Source organism: Pararge aegeria, chromosome Z (assembly GCF_905163445.1).
Source record: "Pararge aegeria chromosome Z, ilParAegt1.1, whole genome shotgun sequence".
In the NCBI taxonomy this organism is placed as follows: Eukaryota; Metazoa; Arthropoda; class Insecta; order Lepidoptera; family Nymphalidae; genus Pararge; species Pararge aegeria.
Window position 1 is genome coordinate 3722078 of NC_053208.1, and position 24672 is coordinate 3746749.

General features: G+C 33.8%; 1 protein-coding gene across 4 annotated transcripts in view; it reads right to left on the reverse strand.

Annotated features, from left to right (window-relative positions):
* Positions 1–13661: 13661 nt before the first annotated feature.
* Positions 13662–24672, reverse strand: part of LOC120636302 (cold shock domain-containing protein E1) — a 99793-nt gene continuing 88782 nt past the window's right edge. For all 4 annotated transcript variants that reach the window (XM_039907725.1, XM_039907726.1, XM_039907723.1 and 1 more), the window contains 2 exons: positions 14042–14202; positions 13662–13699 (listed from right to left, as the gene is read on the reverse strand). In XM_039907725.1, coding sequence (XP_039763659.1) covers positions 13683–13699; positions 14042–14202 — 178 coding nt within the window. In that variant the 3' untranslated portion in view covers positions 13662–13682. The remainder of the gene's footprint in view (positions 13700–14041; positions 14203–24672) is intronic.

The following is a 24672-nucleotide window of genomic DNA, read 5'->3' on the forward strand; positions in this document are numbered from 1 at the left end:
ACTGCCGTGTGCGGCAACAGCGACTGGTTCAGGTTTTTTTTTTTTATATTAAATTACATGTAATGGCTTGGCTCATGCACCCTAATGTGACTTATATACCCTATTTTAGCACTCAATATGCGTGTGCTAAAATAATAAAATAGATTGTAGTCACGTAGACCAGGTATTAACTATAATACTAACAATGTTCAGAGTGGAACTTAGATCTTTCATTAATTAACAGTATTATTGAAGCTATAATACCTAGTTTCTATTAAAGTATTAATTTTATAAAAGATATCACTAAAGCCCACCAAACTGCAGTGTTGTGGGTCTGTACTCTATAAACCTGACTCCCTAAGAAGTGAAATAAAACAACTGGACAGACTCTTATACTGATTATTAAGCTTCTCTATAATTCATATTACTTGTTACCTTGAAATGACTTTACTACCAGTTCGGAATGCTGTCTTTGGCAGAGAAGACCACTGACAAGAAACTCTACCGTTGCTCTTTTATTCAATCAATTAAAACAACTTATAAACACAACTTATAAACATTACAACATTGTCATATGTTTTACCGCTAGGCGCTTACAAGATTATCACTTATAACACCAGGAATTTTAGAACAAGTTTTTTGTATAGAGCAACCTCTGCTACATAAACTGTCTGTATAAAATAATGCTAGGGCTTAATATATGATACCTAAATAACCCAAAGGATATAAGAGATATACTTATCTGACGCAACATCAGGTACCAACATAATACCAACAACAACTTATCTCAACTCCATCACCAGTATTTACGACTCTTGTTCCGCCACAACAATATTTTATCAAGTAATCGACATCAGGTACCGCCATAGTACCAACAACTTTTAACAACTCCATCAACAGTATAACGACTCTTGTTCCACAACAACAATATTTCGTTAAGTATATCTTTTCCATTACAAATCATCTATTCCCAATTTGTAACGTTCTATCACCATACTTTACATCTCTTTTTTTTTTCAATTAATTAATTCAAATCCTTGCTAACTTTTTTTTCCCGCCAATCTATCTTGTCAAACTCGCGTTACCCGCCATAGACCCTATATTTTCTTTGATAGTCTACTAAAGGCCATTATTATATTTTCAATACACTATCAATGAGTATACAAACTGTGGTTTGTTGATATCCCTACTAATATCATACATGTGAATGTAAGTTTGTTTGTTATGCTTTCTCAAGAACTACTTTACCGATTCTCATGAAACTTTGTACACATATTCTTGGAAGTGTTAGAAGTAATATAGGATACTTCTTATCCCAACATTAAGCTTGGTTCCTTTGGGAGAGGGGATGAGTGTTTGATGATTTTACACCATAACTCCGACAAATTAGAACCGATTTAAGTAACTATTTTTGTACTATAGAGGTTATAGTATGCGTTTGATTTTGCCCAAACTGTGGTTGGAGATAGAGGACAGAACTCCTCAGCGGACAGCAGCAAATCCATCATTTAAGGCATAGCGATACTGAAAACTTTAATTTTTTTTTAAACTACAAATAATTTAATGCCACATCAAAAAACAAAATCAAACGCAGACGAAGTCGCGGGCAACTGCTAGTATTTCATATAATCATCGGGTTTATCATAGATAACGTGCTGTAATTCCGTGCACAGTGAGGACATGTAAGGGTACCGTCAACGTAGTTGTAGGTAATATTGGAGGGTGGCCTTGCTTTAAGATGGTCACGATAAGCATCATGTTCGTTCCTCCCTTTGTCTTCGAAGTTGCTCATACACTGCTGGAATAAATGCCTCCATTGCGCTCGATTTACAGCCATACTTTCCCAATGCGTGTCGTTTATATTGCATCTAGAAAATTTAATATATTTACAGGGTGTTCCTTATGCAATATACTAATGCATCCTTCAATATTATTTTGTAATTCTGTTACACGTTGTATAATCCGATTATATGATATGTTTTATTATTGTATGTACCTGAATTGGTTCCTGGAAGATTTTGGTAGGCACTTGGAACCTATAGCCAAAAGCTGGGGAATGCGGGCGTGCACTTCAAACTCACTGCCCACCCTATCTTTTTGTATACCTTATATAAGAGAAAGATTTTTCATTTTATGCCATCTTACTTATTTATGCATACCATGGTCAAAACTTCTGTGCACGTCAAAGCTCAGCCGTACCTAAATTGAAAGAAAACCCGATGGCTTATAGGTAGCCTTTAAAAGTATTAAACCCATCAATTACTACGGAAAAACTCGGTTTAAGTCTAGTTCGGTAGAACTTCGGAAATACTTATCTGACCTAAATACGTTCTGCTACGATATGGGGTTCCGCTGAGTATAGGTACGTATCAACTTATGTATGAATTTTTGATTACCCTTCTTTATTCACAGACTAAATGAAAAAAAAAAACGATCAGTTATCAGTGATCCTCGCAGATTTCCATTTTAACACTATCATCACGAATCGATAGCTGGCATTACGTTTATCTTTTTATGTTCTAATCAATTTGAATCTAAACTACTAGTTAACATTAAACTTTACTCATATAAAAAGCACTTGCACCTGTATCATTCTATTTAATATTTTTTCTTGTAGTGTTTTTACCTACACTTGGGGAAAACATGACATTTATAATTTTATTAAATGCTTGTAAAGAAATAATAATTTGAAACAATCATTGAAGGTAGTTTAAAAAAAACTTCTTTACCAGAATTTGCGAAATTTTAATAAACCTTCAAGAGAATTGAGATACTTTACACTAAAAAAAGGCAAATCGATGAAGGATATCGGTGCACATACAATGCGCCGAATTCAAAACCTCAGCTTTAATTAGAAGTCAGTTGAAAAAAAAAATAGAAAAGCTTCAAATGATATAATGACATCGTTTATTGGTTGATATATGTTTCATAACCTTAATTGCAATTGTATAGCTATAAATATGGCGTGGCGTACCAGCCGGTCAACTGTCGCCAGCGTAACACATATACTTTAGAAATCAACGTATCACAACATATTGAACCGCGAGTTAACCAAAGTTGTCGAAATGCAGGTGACATTTTAGCAAGAGTTCAGCGAGGAGAAAACTGACACCATGATTGTGAAACCATCAAAGAAATCTGGCAGATATTGTCCAAATGACGTCACCCTAGGCCATATAGCAGTTCCACCGAATAACCGACGTGTTAAAAAAAACTTACTTAGAAAATGATTATGATTAAATATATATTATCGTTCATTATTTTTTGCACTGTATCCCTTTCTCTGTGTAGATTTATTTGCGAGTGCAATAAATCAAGTTTCATCACCCCACTTGGACCAAAGTCCATACAAGTGTATCCGATCTCTTTTTGACAATTTGTATACATTATAAATTAAACAATAACGTTAAAGCACATCCGAATGCACAAAAATCTTTGGATATTCTTTTAGTTGAGTATCGAAATGCTGGAATGTTAGAGTAAAATGGAACTTGTCGTTGCCTTAATCTCAAATTTATTCGGACATTTATTCATCTCTTGGAGGAACGTTCTATGAAACATTAGGTCAATTTTTCTATGACAGTGTAATGTTCCGATGCGCAAGAGTGACTCTACGTTTGAGAGCTTACATATTTTACACTAAGAGTAATAGAAACGACTGAATAATCAGCGTGGTGTATAAAATAAAATTACCGAGATATTTTTTGAGTAGGGTCGTTAATCTGCTCAAATGGACGCAGTGGTCATTAAATATTCTGGTATCTAAGCCGAAAGCCACTCGTTTATGTCGCCTGGCGCTGGCATGACGCGCAAGTCTTGCCATTACATATAGATTTCATACAAAATATTAAAAAATAACATTCATTATTAAAACATATCAAAAGGTATAATGCGGTGACAAAGCATGCCAACTGACTATTATTAGAATGAGTCTTAAGTTCATGTTATATTCTGAATGAAGCTGATATGGTACGGTAAGATTTTTGAGTATCGAAACGCTGTAATGTTGGAGTAAAATGGAATTTATTCAAATTGTATTAGAGCTCAAACTTATCCGGACATCTACAGATAGTGAGCGAGTAACGTTTGTTAAATTAAAAATTTAGTTCTGAACTTGAGACTAAAAAACATTAGATCCATTTTGCTATGACAATATAATTTTACGATACGCGAAAGTCACTCCACGTTTCAAAACTTATATCTTTTATACTTAGAGTATGTAATTCCTTCCAGAACTTGTTTTAATTCGCAAGGACAACCCGAAATAAGCATGGTGTATTTTATACAAATGATATTGCTTAAGTCACGTTTTTTATCTTCTTACATTATTAACTTAGTTTTTGCATGATACTGGAATGGCACGGGCAAGACGTCCGCGCCACGTCAGTCCCAGACGTCATATCTTTGTGGCTTGCACCTTAAAGTGTCAGTTTTGTTCTCACTAACGAAAGACCTGCATATCGATGGAAGTCGCGCCTCTATAAGGCGGGAACATGAGACTCAAGTCGAAGGTAGTGTACATAAGTTTAATCACAATCATGAAAAAAAAAAAAAAAATGTACAAGGGTTCATATAATCATTTGGCATAAATAATTCGTCTTAAATTAACACGTTGAATTGCATGTAAAAAATAAACTCTTACAATAATTCCAAAGTTTCGCATTACTGAAAGGATAATCAAGTTTGTTTCATTTTGAATTTCATCATCTATAGTCACGAGTTACACGAGTCATTTGAGGCGCCTCTGAGGTTCTTTTAGGCACTGCTTGAAATGTTATTTAAGGGCCCACTCAGACGAATAGCACGCTTGAAGTCGAAATTACCAGACGATCTGCACGCATGTAGCCTTAAATTACACCTGCATGCATTTATGTGCGGTTTTATAGTAATTACACACAGAGTATAGCCATATCACGGCAACCGTGAGCGTGACACCTTTTCAAGTCCCATTTATAAAAAAATGTGTACGGAAGCTAGAGTTAGACAAAAGTGGATATGGTGATGGAAGAAAAGTTGATAATCGTATATAATTTTTAGAAAGCCGTGCTAAAGCAATTATCAGCGTCGGCGTTTTCATACATTACTTTTTGATACAAATTGGGTAGGCACTTTTTTTTTAAATGTATTATTGAAATAAAAATGTTTGTGTCGAATTCCATTTTACTACACTACACGTCCATTAAACGACAGTATTTAAGACAAGTCGTATATGACGTGCACGCGATCCACAACACGAGCATGCGCCAAAGCAACACGTCTGCGTGCAGTTCAAGTCCGACTTCGTACAGTTCACGTTACAACTGCTTGCAGTTCAAGTCACGACTTTGTGCAGTTAAGTCTCCACTGGAGTGCAGTCCAAATAACGACTGCATGCAGTTGATAATGACAACCGCAACATGCTGTCCGTATGAGAGCCCCTACTTATAGAGATTCACAATAGCTCTCTACAAGTCAAGTTAATGAGTCACGCCGCCACGGCACTGTAGAATCAATACAATCATAAACATATGCATTTTACAATCCCACTTATCCAATAACGCATACAATAATTCAGAATCATCTTGCTCCAATTAAAAATGAATCATTTTACAATCAATATAAAGAACATTTGACAATCAATATAAAGAACATTTGACAATCACTACAAAGATCATTTTACAATCATAACATGTACGTAATCAATCATGTGTCGACTAAAAATTATGCATGTATTTGAGAATCAGCTTAACTTAAAATAAATATGTCAACAAGCTATTTTAATATTTCCGCAGTTTTACTTTCTAAATATGCTGACAATAAAGCTGAAGAGTTTGATTTCGTGTTTGTTCGTTTGTCGGAACGCGCTCTGGAACTACTAGTGACTAAATCATTTTTTTTTTGTAAATTTTGATAGTCCAGTCCATTTAGGAAGATTAGCATCACTCTGCGACCCTTAGGTATCGAGCAAAGGGCGGGCGATGCAACGCGGTGGGTTGTAGTATGAAAGGTGATACGGAACAAATTTACTTATGAAATTTACTCCAGCGACCGCTAGTTAGCAATAGAATAAAACTACAGAAATGCTACAACAGCTTAGGACTAATAATTTCGTCAAGGCTAATTTTACAGGTGTATAAAAACACACAACAATAATTATAACAATTTATCTTCATGTCAATCCATTTTATTTGTATTATACTAATAATACAAAGGCAGCAGTGGCGTGCTTAGCCTATGCACAGGGTACGCGGATGATATAAAATGAAGAAAATCTCCTGACACGAGTTATAAAAAACTTAAGAATATACATTGTAAGAGTTATTAAAAGCCTACCCTTAAGTATTTATGACTCGTACTGGAGATTTTCTTCATTTTATATCATCTGCATACCCTGTGCATACCCTCTATGCATGCCACTTGAAAGGCTGTATACCATACTAAGATTTGTCTTCTTCAATGTCAAGAAGTACAAAGAAGATATGGCGTTCTAAGATTTTAAGGCGAAAGAAGGCCACATCCATTACGTAAGCTAACTGCATTGTCCGTCAACGATTACTATAAAAAAATAACAAATAAATCAAAAGGCGAAGCAGTTGTTATAAAAGGTATCCTGTTAAATTGGTTATTAAATTTAGTGTACATATTACGCAATGCTCAGTTGCGTCACTGCGACACGTTTCTGGTTGCCATTATTACAACGGGTAGCCGTAATCGCAAACATAAAAATTGCTTTGGAACAACATTTTTTTTTATTAACTATAGGCCAGCGCGACTACATTCATGCCTATTAGAAAGCAATGATGAGTTCTAGGAGCACGCTGGCCTTGGAAAAAGCCTTTTCACTGCTGCCTTGAAGGTAGCCAAGTTATACGTGGCAAGAAACATAGTTGCGAAAACGTGAACATAGAAACGAGGGCGTGCCACATCCTAGCGGAATAAAAATCATAACGAAATGATTTTTATTCCTTTTATTCGGATTTTCATAAAATTCTTAATACGTGCGTCAAATTCCAAATTTTCCATTCACAACCAGACAAGAATTAAAGATACATTCATACAGTTAAATTAATTAAAAGCTATTATAATGACAGCAAGTGCGTCCCGTGGCAGTGTGACGTCATCGAGGAATTTTAGATCTCAACAAGAAATATTAGGTAGTCTTATCATTAATGTGAAAATGTCTATCACCGGGACGTAAATCATTACGACTAGTACAATATACCTTAGTGAGTATCCCCACATAGCCGTGCAGTGGCAAGCGAGAGAAGTCGGGTGACAGTTATTTTTGCATGGAGTAAATTGTCAAATCATCAAATAAGACTGCGTAAGCTCTACGGGTCAGTGACCTTAAAACAAAATAACCTTTGCACGCTTGCAATATCGTTTTCTACTTTCGATACACTAGAATCGTAAAACCCAACCTATTTGCATTGCTTAGAACATAATTTGCGACTTTAAATACCAAGTAGATTAAATATATTTTACAGTGAAGCTATATTGCAACCATGCCTTATAACGCACGCCCAAAGTTAATGATAAAACTTATCCTCAAATAATAAAGTTAGTAGCACCATCCGGAAAAAGGAAGTCAGGAAATGGTCACTTGCACTACTCTAATAAAAATAATCTCCAATCGGAATTTCTCTTACAAGATTGAGTATTAATATTTCGGGCGTTAACGATACAGGCTGCGCTTGGAAACCGACGCGTCTGTGCGTCAGTTTTTTAACAGATAATGAAATAAATGATTCGATAGTGAAAATTTAAAAATCAAATGATCCTTACCAATTGAATGTAACCTCAAGAGTATATACTCAAATGTATTTTTAATTCATCGTTACGTTTGCGGTTTTAACTTTTTAAAGTGAGCCCCTTGGTACTAAACTACTTTAGTTTATAAAAGAAGTCACGTAAAAACGTTCTGACGATCGGCCTGCGTGGAGCATTCATACACTCGCATGCATTTTATTGTTTTTTTATTTTTTAATATTAATAATAAATTAATTCTTACTTAGTGTAAACTGAGGTATAATATTTTTATATAAAACAATATTAGGGAAGACGCACTGATCCGCGCAACACTCGTCAAAATACAGTAAAACCGTCAGCGCTCTTTTTTCGTGACAATATATAAAACCCGCATTAAGAATTATCGAATAAAAAAAATCTTTCTGCAAGAACCTTTTTCAGAACCTGCTACCAAGTATACTGTTATTCCTTTTGAGGCATAAGAAACAACAGATATAATTCCTATGTAGTAGTAGCATCCAACGGAACCGTCAGCTTTACCATTGGTCACCTTCGGCTACAAAACTCACTTAGGGTTCTGCTTAAATTGGCCGCGTTTCAAATTCTTTTAAAAAAAAAAAACTCTTGTAGCAAGAGAATCTAAAACCACTATCAATAATTGCAGATTTTGGTTATCGGTAAGTATTACTCATTATGACAATCTTGTCAATATTCGGTAAGTATTTCTCATTATTATAATGCTCACAACATGCATGCATACATGCTTCTGACACATTTACCATTAATGCAAATATCGTTCCACGTCACCAATCTAAAGTAGGTTTAATGTGTTTATCACGTTTTTTGGGTTTTATATCCTAACGCAAAATGATACTCCATGCATTTATAAATCAAATTAAAGTGTTCATGAACTTTTTAGTGCCGAATTCCACTGAGCGTACTCTACAACATACGCGACGCTTGATTATCGAGCGACTACGGATCCGCAAGAAATAATACGGAAGCATTACAAGCAGGCAATTAAAGCAAGATACACGAGAGCCTTTCAGATTATATTACGACACATGATAACGTAGGCGTACGCACGTACGTATTGTACGCACGTACGCACTTACGCATGTAACGTAACACCAAAAGAGTCGCGACATACAATAAGTGTGTTTCGGCACTAAGATTGAGGCATGAAGGTCGGCATGCCTTCGCACAACAGCCAGAGTCGTATAAAATTCATCCTTGACACTGCACGGTTAACGGGTAGAGCTTATTAGGTAATCACCTATATCCAAATGAGCCGGAACGTATTCCGTTTCACCTCTACAACATCAAAAAGTCTGATTATCATATCGTTATTTTTTTCACTATTATCTATAAGGGTACATAGGCGTATTATGTTAAAAGCGATAAAAGTATGCGGAGTTAAGCGTACGAGCATATGACGTTTGTTCAAAATTCCTATCTCTTTGGAATTATTCATAAATTATAATTTATAAAACTATTATTTCAATATCCCTTTTACAATTTATGTATCGACTAAGGAATCGGAGAACGTTGCAACAATCTGATTCGATGGGAAGTACATGGTAATCTATAATACTATATAGTTTAGGAATAAGCTTAATAAGTAAAGTTTAATTTAACTATATTACATTTGTATGTAACTTTATCATTGTTATTGATGTCTCACTGGGTATAAAAGCTTAAACCCACAAGCTTACTCCTAGATTGGAGGCGGGTGGGCTTAATGATAAAAAACAACCTACATTAAAGAAGTGTCTTACCCCGAAAATAGACCTCACTGGCTTTATTTTAAAATGTAAGTGTTTAATTGGTTAGGGGGACACTGAATTTTCTTAATAAATAATAAAAGCTTAAATTAAAAACAAATATTGTGATGTATTTTCAGATAGAGTTCTTGCTTTAACTTCTTAACGTTACGTAATTAGGTATGCAATTAATATTTATGTTACTAAAATTGTGATTTTTTATAGTGATGTGTACAAGAATGCCTGTGGATTAAATTGACGATATAAAAACTAATTTGCGACGTTCTCAGACTCGGAAGTAACCACGCATTCGGGATCCACGAGTTTACTGTTTCTGTAAACCCTAAGTTATTATATATCGCCGTTCTCTGTTTAAAACTACAAATCTTAATTCGATAAAAAGACATCTTTAAATTGTATACATTAAACACTGATGACAATATGAACACATTCCATATTGCTTATCATTAGTCAGTGTTGGTCGTTAAGCTTCGTTCACACTAAACGTGTTGTCGTGCGATTTGTGGTGTGAATAAGCATATAGAAAAACATCGTTTTACATCTCTGAATGAAAATAAGATTATGGGCGAAAGGAACTATATATCTTTGAAACTACGTAGAATAATAATGTATTACCGGTTCAGCATTGAGTATGCATGCAACATTTATATAATACCAGTTCTAATTCGGTCGAAAACGATTGGTCTAACCGATTCTTTAAAGTTTTAAAATATACCACAATATAAGGGCTAAATATTTTTTTTTTTATAATTTCTGAATAGATACATTCCCACCTTTTTGTATCTGAATTGAATAGAGAACTTATTATTATTAATAGATAACTATTAATAATCAAGTTCATTACTCATTGACATCTGTGTCAAGTATTTTACAAGGAACGTCACACAAAATTATTGTGGGTTACGTATGACAAAAACACCATGACTTTTCATACGCACCACCGCTAAATAAAATAATCTAATACCAATATTATTGCAATAAATATTATCTCAGTCTTTGGTTCCATTCCAGTACATAGCATAACTTTATCGCTGATCGCATAACTGGCTGTGCCGTACGTACAGCACGCGACAAATTTGTGAACACCTACATGTACGCACTTCTTCGGCGAGTCAAATCAGAATTCAAAGACGAAAAGTCACGATTAAATATTCTCTACCAACGTGCGGCTATAACCAAATATGTACAATCAGCTTAAATGCTCGAGTTATTCCGAATACATTTAATATCTTAATATAATTTTTTGTTCGTAAATTTTATCTTTGTGGTCAAAGTTAGTCAATCATTTGTTCAAATTTTTTTTATACTGTTCTATATTTCATGTAAATTCATTAATAAGTATTTAGATTAATAAAGATAAGGATTTACATATATATATATATTTTTTTATAGAATTTATTTGAACCAGTATACGAGACTATGGAACAAATAGTTGACCAAAAATCAATGTAAATAGAGATTGGTCGCCATGCCTTCAGAGACAAATATCAAATGAAGAATTTGTTTCAATATATAAATTAAGATATACTTTAAGAGCCCTTTGAGCACGATATGGTTTTATAATTTGTATTGCACATGAAATTTCTCTAATCACAGAACACCTAATATTTAACACAAGCTAGTAATTTATAGAAACATAACTATTATTAAAATTTCATCATTAAAACCGTTAATATTCGTAACCAAGAGGTAAAGTAAATATCACTTTTATATATTGCAATAATTTCCGCAGTTGTCAAATGGCACGCACTATATTTAATTAGATTTAGTGTGTTGTCGTGACGCATCGGAACATACGTCAGAAGACTATCGGGGTTATACATTTTGTAGACGCGTGCACCTTTTGACTTTAATGTTGCGCATGTACACGCGTTTTTTACAAAATGTTTAAAAAACAATGGGATTCTGCTACTAAAGCGTTACAACGACACGTAATGATGACACGTGGTTAATGTCACTACGTGTCAAACATCTTCATCCGTAAGCTGACGTCATAGACTCCATATCTATGACGTCAGCGAGATAACACTTTTGTAGTGATTCTGTTTTAAATCTAAGCACAACAAAACCTGTATATATAGTTTTTATTCGGTGCTGGATTATTTCCTTTATGAAGCCAATGACCAAATTACCTAATAATTCATAACGATATATAATTACATAGTCAGATTTATAATTCCATGTAATTCAGACGTTTCTTGATGTTACCATAGATAAAAAAACAGGTTATGGATTCGAAAGATTAATTTTAGAGGCTCTTAACAATTTAAACTGAATTATAGTTTGACTTGTAATAGAGCACTATTTAAATTACAAGTGATGAAATAACAATATCGCAATAATAAATGTGGAAGATAAAAAAATAGCAACTGTCAGAATTCCACGAAATTAAAAATAAGACTCTCTACATTGGATTTTTTGTTTTATCGTTTTTATGTTAATTTTTTTTTAGCAAAATTAAAGTTCATGAACTTTATGTGAAAAAACTATTCCACTTACATTTAAAATGCATAATTTTATTTTTTTTCGAACGTGTCCTTAGCCCTGTAGCTTCATGAACAAACACGTATTAATTAATGGAAGATGCGTTTCATACGCGTTTAAAATTTGCATGTCCTAATGAAATCAGGGCCCAGGGAGTAATTCAGATAATATAATAAACTTCTTTGATATATGTCTCAGAAACACTATATGTGGCAGAACAATAATAGCCAGTCCAGGGAATGGTTGCGGAATTTTGAACAACGTGTATGCGAAAAAGAACCTCATCGTATTTAAAGCATTAAATACATAAAATAAAAAAATTGGAAACAATCGATCAATTCGCGAACAAACTCGGTAAACATTGATATGTTCTTTGCTCATAACTATAATTTAACTTTAAAGAATCAGCGCATTTTATTCTTTCATTTTCATTTTTTATAGGTACTTAAACAAAAATAATTAAAAAATATTAACAAAACAATTTCCTAAATGCTGCTAAAGAAAGGATCAAGTTCAGTCTCTCATAAATACATAATGATGTTACGGGTAAACTATACAACCGAAGGCACCATAGATTATGTTATGTTCATCAGTCTGAAAAACTACACAGTGTACGTTGTTATATACGAACATAACAGTTGGTAGAGCTTAGAGATCGGCACAGTTTTGAGTTCAGCAAAATGCTTACAAAGTTATAATTAAATAAAAGTCGCATGTATAGCAAAACATGTGAGCCATCTGGCACGAATCGTTAGCAACGTATTTTCGTATGATTTGTATGAATTAACGGAACGTTCTATGTATTCATACAAAGCAAACTTAAACACTCCCTAGTAGTGAGCTCTAGTAAAATACCTTTAGTTTTAGTTACACGTAACGTAATAAAAATTTGCGTGTAAAGCAAAAGATGAGAACCAACTGGCACGCATTATTTTAGTATGATTTATATGAATTTACATTAACGTTTTAGGTATTCATACAAAGCAAACTTAAACACTCCCTAGTAGTGAGCTTTAGTAAAATACCTTTAGTTTTAGTTAAATAAAAGTAACGTGTATAGCAAAAGGTAGGAGCCAACTGGCAAGCATCGTTTGCAATCTACTTTCGTATGATTTGTATGAATTTACATGAACGTTTTTATTCATTCACACAGAGCCAACCTAAATACGTACTAATTTGCATTAATACAAGCGAATATTACAAATAATGCGGTTAACTTTACTGCCGATTCAATGACTCGCGACTACAGAATATAAAGAAGCAGCCAACCAATATGTTAATACGCTAATGTGAACACTGCAATTGCTTTGGTATATTCATAGTATGCTTTTATAATAAAACTGAAATTTGGAGTTTTACGCTGCGTTTCACGTTTCCGTTCCAGAATGACATCCCCAACCGAATAATTTAACAAACTTTTGGATAGAAGCAGGCAGTACTTTGCGGAAACCCATGATATATTATGAAAATTAAGCTTTATTTGCTATACTGTGCAAACATATATATTTTCGCGGAGTATAGCAAATTAAGCTTAATTTTCATAATATAACAAACTTTTATTATAGCTTTACCCCGTAAATTTTTGTTTTTCTGTGAAGGGTGCCGTAGTTGGTATAGTTTACCTATAGTTGAATTTAAATCAAACCGAGGATGTTTACCTACGTAGCAGTAAATTAGCAGTTTTTTTCAGGCCTCGTTGCTCGGATCTCACTCGCCCAGTTGTTCTGGAAAATATATAAATTTATTAGAAAGAAAATGAATAAACTTATATTCATTAATACGCAAATTAAGATTGTAAAGTCAACATCTCCTGAGGAAGCTCCGGTTTCGGAGCGAAACGTGCGTAGAGGGTACATTGCCGAAGATCTGTTTGGAGTGGAGTGTAAAGATTGACACACACTTGATAGACTTTACATTGAATAGTTGTTAAGTTACTTATAACAACTCCGCGGATCCTCTCCATACAGATTCGCCTGCTTCTATCCAATATTTCTGTAGTGTTATTTTTTTTTCTATAGCTTTTCATTCGTTAATTCATTCATGATGATAATAATGAAATAAATTACCAGCTAGCGGCCGCCTCGGTCTGAACCCGCGGCTGCCGTCGGGTCCGCGCGGCGGTCGCGCCAACACCACACGCGGCGTCGATGCGTCTTCTAGCGACAGGGTGCGGAGTCGCGCGAGCAGTCGCTCCGGTCGCTCGCAGCGCGCCTTCACAGGCTTACTTCTGCAATATAAAAGAAACATGACATAGAAGAATTTCAGGGCGAGTTAAGTCAATTGAGATCTGTTTAATTATTGGTCTTCGACAGGGTCCCACGGTTTCACCAACGTTATATCCGGCCGTTATCTATACATGAATACGTGAACCTAAAACTTTTCTACCCCTTTCTCACCGAAGGAAAGAGGAGTATGAAATTTCCTACACATATCATTCCTAGAGTGCAGAATACTAATATTTTTTTTGCATAATAACTACATTTAAATGGTGTTCTCGTGTTCTTCCTATTTCCTCTTTAGGTTATTGGTGAAATTTTCCTGCATCTGCATTCATTATAATCTTAGTGAAATGGAAAGTAAACTTTTTGGCCCGGTAAAACACTCGAAACTTAGCTTACGCGTGTTTAAAAAGCCCAGTCAACGGAACAAACGGACGAAGTCACGGGCAAAAGCTAGTAATAGTATAAACCTAAGAGGGGTTTTTTAAAGAAATAAACAATAATGGTTGAAGTCTACGTTGATAAAAGTTATTATTTTATGAGGTTATTTGACGCAATAACTTCTCTACAAAACTATTTAAAACAATAAATGAAATTTACATTCCTAAAAAGTGTAATCTTAAATCTATACTAATTATCACGAAGTAACATAGGCTATAATTTATTTTCCAATAAATTGGATATCCTTAAGAAAATTGCAATAAAGTAACCCACGCCAAGTAATGTTTGTCTTTGAAATTCATTACTTGGCGTGCCCTGAGAAAACCTACAAAAAAGTCCGCGAGTAGTATACTATCACCGACGTTCTAAAAGTTCATTTAGAGCGTCGGTAGAAAAAAAGTGCGTTACTTTAGTATCGCAGCATTAATGCTTATTTAAATAAATGGTTTTATAATGAAGGATATTTATAAAGCATTAAAAAAACTTTTTAATTAATTCCAATCGGACGTTTAAAGTTTCAAAAATTTAAAGATTACACCATTTTTAGAAATTTTTATTTTAAAAAATGTATTCTATAAACTGCAGAAGATGTTCTTTTTGCATGAATACACAACTTTAAAATATCAATACAACTTCACCTAAACTGAATGCCAAAGGTATGTCAAATGAAATGTTCCTACGGAATTCCTTAAGAACAAAAAGAAACGCGGGAGAAGTCACGGTCAAAAGTTAGTACCAACTAAAAAGCTTTTTTCGGTGGCAAATGGAAATGAATATTCCCACAAATTAAGAACCTCCTTCTTTGAAGTCCGATTTAAAAAAAAATATAAATAAAGATTACAACTAATAGAAAAAGTAAAATTAACTAGGTATCTTTCTTGTCACTGCTTGATAGGAAACGGTTTGCCTATTTAAAATGAATTACCTAATTTATAATAGCGAAATGTTAACTAGTTAATTTTTTTTTTTCAAAATATTGATTTGCCAGAAAACTTTTGACAATTAACGTCCCTAGTTAATTGTCAAAAGTTTTCTGGCAAATCGTCACCTCCTTCATTGTGACTAGCATCAATTGTTTATCAACCATATAAAACTTACATGATTACTACTATGAAATGCAAAAATATGTTCAGTATTTAGGTGTTATGGCATTGGCATATAGCCATAGAATGGCAGATTGGAGAATTGCACATGTTATGTTATAAGTTCATCTTTGTTAACCTGCAATTACGCAAATAAAGATTTGAATTTAAGTTATAGATACTGACTTCTTTAGATGTACACCGCTTTAAACCAATGAAGTTTTTCAAATCGGTTATTATGACCTCCGCCCTTTTTAAAGTCGGTTAAAAATAGGTTAGTTTCGAAGATGCTACTTTTGTAAAATTTTATGCATCCACTTAAATAAACGTTACAAAGTTATTTATTGCAGGTATTCGTAATTGGTACATATTATTTAAGCTAAAATAAATCAACTTTTTTTGTAATTTTCACATGTAATACCAAAGTAAGGAACTAATTAAATACATTTCTAGCTATCTGTAGGTTAGTAAAAAAATAAGTAACGTTAAGGGTTATCATTTCCTTTGTTCTCTTCCTATATGGGTGAACGACCTGAGTATACGTTAGCGACTATTAAGTCTCTATATCAGGCTATAGGTATTTCTATTTTATATGGACAGTTGTAGTTAAGTTTTGTGCCAACGTAAATTAAGGCGACTTGTTTCCTTCATTGCATCGATTTGAATGAGTTATTCATAGCCTGGTCGTATAGGCTATAAATAACTCAACCGAGCTTCCCATACAATAATTACATCGATCGGAATTTTTAAGGTGGCAGTAAAATGTTTAATTTATCAAAGTTGCTATTTAGAGTTGGGACTGGGTATGGCAAATACTTAAAATATTTGAATGAAATCTTGTATAAATACTTTGTAAATCAATGCAATGGAATAATGTCTAGCGGAAGTCCTCGAAAGTGATCCAATCGGGTACAGTCGGGCGAATCAATAGAAAAGTGAGACCGCGCAGTTTCGTCAGGGCGTAGAGCGAGCATCCCAATATAAACAAACAAAATATGAATCTATAATAATAAGTGATTAATAGTGAAGGCACCAAGAGGTTACGCCGCGCTATCTAACCGCCCTAAGATAATACTCATGTTAATCGCGAATGCCCACGTATTTGTACAAAATATCTATAGAAAATACTGACAACAGCTTGTCAATAAGCATTCGCGGTGAGTCAAACATACCTAGTTTTGATTAAATGTTTTTACTATTCAGTAAATCAAATAAGAATAAAAATCGCATTTGCAAAAACATTATAGATCATTATAAGAATATATAAAAGTATGTAAGTGAAAGGTCAGTGATAGCAGCTTGTCAATAAACATTCGCGCTGAGTCAAACATAGTTTTGATTAAATTATGTTACTGTTCAATAAATCAAATAAGAATAAATATCGCATTTGCAAAAATATCGTAGATAAAAAAGTGTGAAAGGTCAGTGACTGCCAGTGTTCTTAAATGAGATCTCAAAACTACTTGTCTTATCACGCGTTAATTTTACTACTAGGTAGGTATATGTAGGATATGTTGGCTATAAAATTCAAGTAATTTTGGATATTCTACCTCCAAGAAAATAGAATAAGACTTGGAAACATGTTTGTAAGTACGTTCTACGTATTTTAGTTAAGAGACAATTTAGGTTAGAAACTTTTACTAGGAGAGAGAGCCGAGAGACTTGTCAGGTTATTTTTGGATATAATCACTAAAGGCTGGTAAAACGGGATGAAGTTTTGCTGAATAATTTAATTATTAGGTCTGACTTGTTTTAGATTTAGCAGCTCTTAGATCCAAGGAATATGTTGGGAATAGATTTTACAGTAATAAGTCAAAACAGCGTTCAGCGTTACCCTGGTTCATTTTTTTTATTGAGCGTTGGAGAACTCGAAATTAAGTCTGTCTAGTACTCATTAGCAATTAAGGAAGAATTCTTGTTAAAATCCTTCCCAGATCTTTTATGAAAGATTTATAGCTGCTTCTGACGTTTTTACAAGAGATAAGTATGTACGTCGCGCAATATAATTTCTTTCCTTCACTATGCGACCAAATAAAGTGCTGTAAATGAAAAGGTTTATGTACATGAGTTGGTGTTGATAATGAACTGGCTCTTTTTGGTAAGTATTTATATTTTATGCATGAACAAAATCAAAATTATGCCTATATATATTTCTTTTTTTGACACGAAATAAGTTCATCAGAGATGAAATGAAGGGAAAGATATGTGAGTGCTTTTTTTCTAATTCTTCAGTAGACTAGGTTTTTTTGTAGAACATCGTGTTTCTGTGTTTAATTTCAAACAGCGCATGGATAAAACAGATCTCAAAGGTTTGTATTCTGGTTCTGTTTAAAAATACCCTAATTACAGTTTGAAATTTGTTCTTAACAAAATATTTAATTCATTCATAGCCTATGCATAACAATAGAAAAAAGGTATTTAATCACATTGAAAGTTTCAATATAACGCATTATCTAATTATCTCATTATTGGACCACCAAGTTTCACTGAACATTAAAAGGACATTGACCATTTTCTTAGGAGCTTTGGGCCCCTAATGACATTATGTTATGTCACGGTGCAAAAACAGCTTGCCGCAACCGGCCGAATGTTTATATATGGTGTTGCTAGATGTAACTATTTTGACACTCGATTTTTGAAGTTGTTGTTATTATTAAATAATATCGTAATTAGTATTCAATATTGCATAATTTTTTAAGGAAAAATGATATTTGGATCATTGTAGCTTTCATTGATTAGAAAAAGGTTAGTTTAGGATATTCAAGCAATTTTATACATTATTCAAGCAATTTTCGATTTCACGTTATTCGTTCAACCAAGCAGTTAGATATTTTATTATTATTTTGAAGATTGAATAAATTTACGTAATCTTTTTAATTAGTCAAAAAGTATAGTAATTTTTGAATCGATTTCTAATAAATAAATGATTGCAATACAGCTCCGATATCTGGCAACATTTAGGTTCTATTTTGTAGGTTGGCGGTTGTGCAAAATTATTTAGTCAATCAATTATTTATTGAGTTTTTTAATGGTAGGGTAAAAGAAATGTTGATAAAAAACAAATAATCATAAAGAAATCAGATATTTTTTTTTTAATTAAATATACATGTGACACGCCGCCAAATCCTGGGCCTGTCCACGGGCAATGTCCTTTGATTTTTTTGTACAACTGAATCAATTAAATCACCAGAATGAGCCCGCAGACTTTGACAATTGAAAGTATACACTGTCCAACCTTTCTTTGAAAATCTAAAATGTCGACTATAGCTAACTTCACTAACGGTTTTTATTGATAGTTTGCGCGCGCATCGTAAAAAGTGAGCTGGCGGACGATGTATTCCCCTCTCACTCGGTTACGCAACTAACTTCCTCTTGTAAAAATCGTAACCATGTATTTCACGCACGCATTACGTTACCTTGTATAATTTCACTCCCATAATTTTTCCCTAGTAAGTACAACAGTACAACTTCAAAAAGGTTTTTTGACATATTTCTGTCAAAATAATTATAAAGCGGAAAGCCATTTTGACCGAAATATGTATACGATTAAGCAAAATTTTACTCAGAGTAAGAAAACACTTAAATGAAAATATAAAATTTTATTAATGATTGACTCGATGAGACCTGGAATTAATCAAAAATTGCAAGAACAAAATTATAAACTGCGGTCATCTGTCACAACCCTAGGTAGTTTGGCATCTGCTTGTAGCTTGCTTTCTGGATCCTGTGGTAGGCACCGCGGGAAAAAATAGTAAGACATTTCAAAAAATATTCTTATTTACGTAATTGCATATTGGAATATGTTCGTATTATATATTTTGAATTTATTCTTGTTTGTTTTTTTATGCCCACGTTTATTTTTCTGAGTCAGCATGAAGCTAGTCACAAGTCCAGTACTATTCTTATTTAAATTGTAACCAGGAAGTAGTATTTTAGAGTATTCATTTAATATTAATATTTACTCTATTTAACTGTACAAGTGTTGCAACACTTATTATGTTATGGTAAACTACTGTTTACCATAGCAGTAGTTTGCAACCTTTTTTTAAACTTATTAACGTTCTAAAGCATTTTAAGTATTGCAATTGGATTTTATTTTAATATATATATGTATAACTTGCATCCTGGAAATGGGTATGGGATACTTATTGTTCCAGAAAGTCACCTTTGGTAGCCCCCGGACGAAGTCCAACAACATTCGCCATAATACAGAAACACAAATATTGTCACTAGGTGGCGCTCTTTCGGCACCGTATAAACAGTTAACTTTCACGCGATCTAAAAAGTTAACATAGGTAGAAAATCTCACACTAGGCAACCAGAATGGTGGTGAATTTCGCCTCTCTAAAGCAAATACCTGAAATCTTAAAATGCGCGTTCCTTTTTGCGTGTAGTGTTAACATTTCATAGGATATACAGTGGCTTCATACATGCACAGAAGCACTGGCTACTGTAACAGTTTTACTTCTTTATGCTAACTTTGCCCCAATTCCTGTGCACACCACTGTGTATATATTTATATTCACATAATATTTTTTTTTAAATATTGTACGTAGAATACTTTTCCTATAGCATTCCTTACCCTATTCGAAAACACTTCGAGTAACTGAGGCCTCATGCTTTGAGATACCTGGCCCCCCTGGACATTATTTATTTTCTCAGTATAAAAAAAAAAGGTAATTGATAATTTCAACGACGCGATTAATGCCAGCTGAAATCGTTAAGTCTAAGTCATACAAGGAGAGTTTCTCGAATAAACGACGCGATTAATGCCAGCTAAAATCGTTAAGTCAAGTCATACAAGGAGAGTTTCTCGAATACGAACGGCAGTTTCTTCCTAGGCAATAATCGGATTCGTAAGCAATTTTTGTGAGGAATTCCTCAGATATACAGACATAATCTTCTCAATGGCCGTCTGTGTAAACAAATTACACGAGTTCAATCATGCGATTCTCCATTGTCAAGAATGTATCCATTGTTCGAATATCGTATTGACATATACCAACCCATGAGATCTTTCCAGCTGTGTTAATACTTTAAGAGGTTCATCTCCGTCCCCCGTATTCGAGCTTCGTTTAACAAATAACCGTTGGCGAGGGATTGTATAGAGAGAGGCCGAATAGAACAATAGCAGTGGCGTGCATACAGGTTATGCACAGGGAATGTACTAAGCGGACAGATAGTATAAAATGAAAAAACTTAAGGATAGGCTTTGTAAGAGTTATAATGTAATAATAATAATAATAATAAGTTTATTTCAATTAACAGTTACACAGTAAATTAAAAATAGTACAAAATAAGGCAGACTTAAGGTAATGTGTATCATGAAACACAAATTCGATAATACTGCTCTAGTGCAAGACTGAGTTGCAGTTATTATCGCCCATCTCTGGAGCGAGAACCATACACTTAAATTAAATCTAGTGAGATGAATAAATATAGAAACCTAAAAACCTTTTGAAATAAATTCATTTTTTTTTTTTTTAAAAAGCCTGTTAAAAGTTTTTATAACTCATACTGGAGACCTTCTTCATTTTATATATGGAGGGTAGAGGTAAGGAGAGTCATCTTATATGGGAGAAAAGTTGAAAAAGTGTCCAGTGTATGCGCTAAATAACAGTTCAAAAATCCTCCACAATGGCGCTGGTGGATGCACAGGGTATGGTATGAATGTAGCAATCGTAGATGAATTGAAGTATGCCAAGTTAAAAAATTTAATGTCATTATCGACTAAAGTAGTTAATTATTGAGAATTTCAACAACTTACGGTGTACAAAATATTGTGGTAAATATAACCTTACTTCCTTGTATCTCCATACTTCCTTGTTTATTTTTCAAGCCTACTCTAACAATATTTATATTTGGCGCTTCTTTTAAGAGTTACCCTGATGCAAATGACGACACTTTTTCATATACACAGATGACTCTCGTTACCTCTACCCTCCATAATTTTATATCACCTGCATATCATGTGCATACCCTCTATGCACGTCATTGAACAATAGCATACGATTTCTTGCGGCTCGCATTGCAGCAACTGTCCATGTGTTACTAAGCCAACTCAATAATCATAATAATCCAAGTGTGCAGGAACTCTTTTGACGACTACCTGGCGCAGTGGTTAACACTTAATCGGAGATCTCGGGTTCGATCCCTACTAGGGGCTGTTTGTTATTTCTGTATTTTTTCTGATCTGGTCAGAGGCTTCGTCCGTGGCTAGTCGCAACCCTACAAAGCCGTGCCGATAAACGGTTAGCGTTACGACGCCGATTAGAAACTGATTAGGTTTAGGAGCTTAGAACTGCCTTACTCTTAACAGGTTATCTTGGTATCATCTTAGATTGCATCATAACCTACTCCCGTGGGCCCAAGTATGCTATTACACTCATGTGTCAGTGAACGATCAACTACTACAAGTACTAATAAAAACAAAATAAGATTAAAAAGTGTTTATTAACATTGAAAAATGTGCTGAACAGGCACATTTTTCAATGTTTTGTAGTTGTAGCAAATTTTCTCGCAATTAAGTATTAAAAAAAAATATAAATGTCAATTCAATTAAGTATCGGGCATAAAATAAAACTATAGTAAAATTGTCATTGTAATCTAATATAATAGACTTAGGGCGACTTGCACCAAAACTTATTTGAATATTCCTTAATTTAACTTAAATCAATTGGTTTAATTCCTTAAATGTTATTAGGCACGTCTTGTAATACCTTTAACATGTCGGTAGAACAGTACAATACGTTTTCTTTCTAGATACTTACGGCCCAGATTTACGGACGCCCGACTGTTTGTTGAGTTGTTCTTATGCATTTAAGAACTAAGAAGTTTTAAGTTAACGATATATGCGTAAACTGAGTCATTATCATTTCGTGTTATTTTAGTATACGGCCATATTTATTTATTTTCCATATAACATATTTTTTAGCAGTTATTTTCCGCAACGTATTTTCAAAGTTTGCAATAATCTGTACCCTATAAAATATTTGTTTCTTTGACCGATGACATGAGTTGTAACATATTGCACGCCTCATAAGCTGAGCGTGAGGTGATGCTCTTCTCTCGACATGTCAAAAAACCCAGTCTTTCAAAACTTAAATTATGTTTTTTTTTATTAGTATAACACTTAAATAATCTGTCTAGCACATATATTTTATAAGCAATTATTCTTGTTCAATATAGTAAATAATACAAAAAATAATCATTCTTGGACGTCCGTGTGTCTGTGTTTACGGATCCGGGTATGTGGCAGAGAAATTGGACGAAAAAATTATCTTACCGGAATATTTTTTTATTTTTATTATAATAATGCACTGTGCTGATGCCTAGTTAATATTAACGTTCTTAGTACTGTCGTTTAATTATAATTTATCAAAAACTAAAATAATACGACTACGTTGTATATCTATATATACATTTTTTTAGTATATTTTTTTCCCACCTTAGAATTATTGCGCCACTATGGTTCTTTAATTTTTTTTCTATATGCAAGAGTATGTGGAAAATCAAGATTCGCGTATGCGCTATGTAAATTTCGTTTCATAAAATCGCGTGAGACATAAAGATATTAATTTTATTTGTTATTTCATTTTAAAAAACTTGAGTTTTTGTTTTAGGATTTTTATTTTAAATGTGAATGACCGCTATGAGGCGTGCACTTTTGAATTTTCCAAATTTTTTATATGTTTGATTAGAGCTTTAACGTATTTAAATATTTGTAAAATACAATTAAGAATGCTGATGCAAGCCGCCCTAATCTGAATCTAATAACTGAACGTAAATATTGTTTAAAATTTGCGTGCATTTAAATCGGCTAAAACATTGTTCTATATCTGCTTTCTGATAATCTGTAATTTCATATGTTTATTGCAAAAAAAATATTATTATTATTATTAAAAACGTGCACTGCTGTTTGTTGCATATATTTTGATAATTACAAAATTTTGTTAAATTAATTTATGTATTACTAGTTGCACCCTGCCACGTTTCGCTGTGGCACTTTTTTTATGGAATGGGTTAGAAATGAGAAACAAAGCAAAGAATACATTACATATAAGTTTAATTTTGCAATATTTGTGGATATGCAATATTTTTTGTTATTCCACTGTCTGCGTAGATATAAAGACTCGCGGATATGTGACTAATGCAAAAAATTGATTAAAACATTCCTTGATGCGGATATTCTATCATGCTAAAATTTCAGCTCGATCGGTGCCGAACTTTTTGAGTTTTTGAAGCGTACACAAACCAACATAACATTTTTATATATATAGATTAGTGCTTTTTGTCATTTATTGGCAAATAAAACACAATTGCAATAGCAGACGTGGACCGTAGTCAGTGGCGTACATTGGGTTTCTTACCAGGGTATGCATACACCAGGAAAATTGCATAAAACGGCACAAATTGTTCTCCTATTCGAGTTATATATCAATGTTAGGGTATGCAGTGCTTTCGTGCATGTATGGAGTGCACGCCACTGACCGTAGTAGAGCTTTTTGTGACGGAGCTCGTCGTTGGAAAACTGCCGCTATGCTTACTTCTGCTGCTAAGCAGCATTCTGTGTTCCAGTCTGGAGGGCGTGGTAGACGGTGTAATTACCGACTCATGAGCTTAACACCTACACTTCAGATTGATGGATACGGGACAGCACATTGCAGCAAATTAACAATAATAAAAACCGCGACCATCAATACAGTGACATTATTCTTCTTGTCTAGCATATAATTTAATTAATATACTACGACAATACACATATCGCCATCTAGCCCCAAAGTAAGCGTATGTTCATCACACAAACATTTTCCGGTTGTGGGAATCGAACCCACGGCCTTGGACTCAGAAATAATCGTCAATATGATACCCATATTGAGGGAGTTGTCAAAAAGTATGTCAGCCATTTTGTGGCGGCGGCCATCTTGGATTATCATCGAACATACCCAAGAGCAC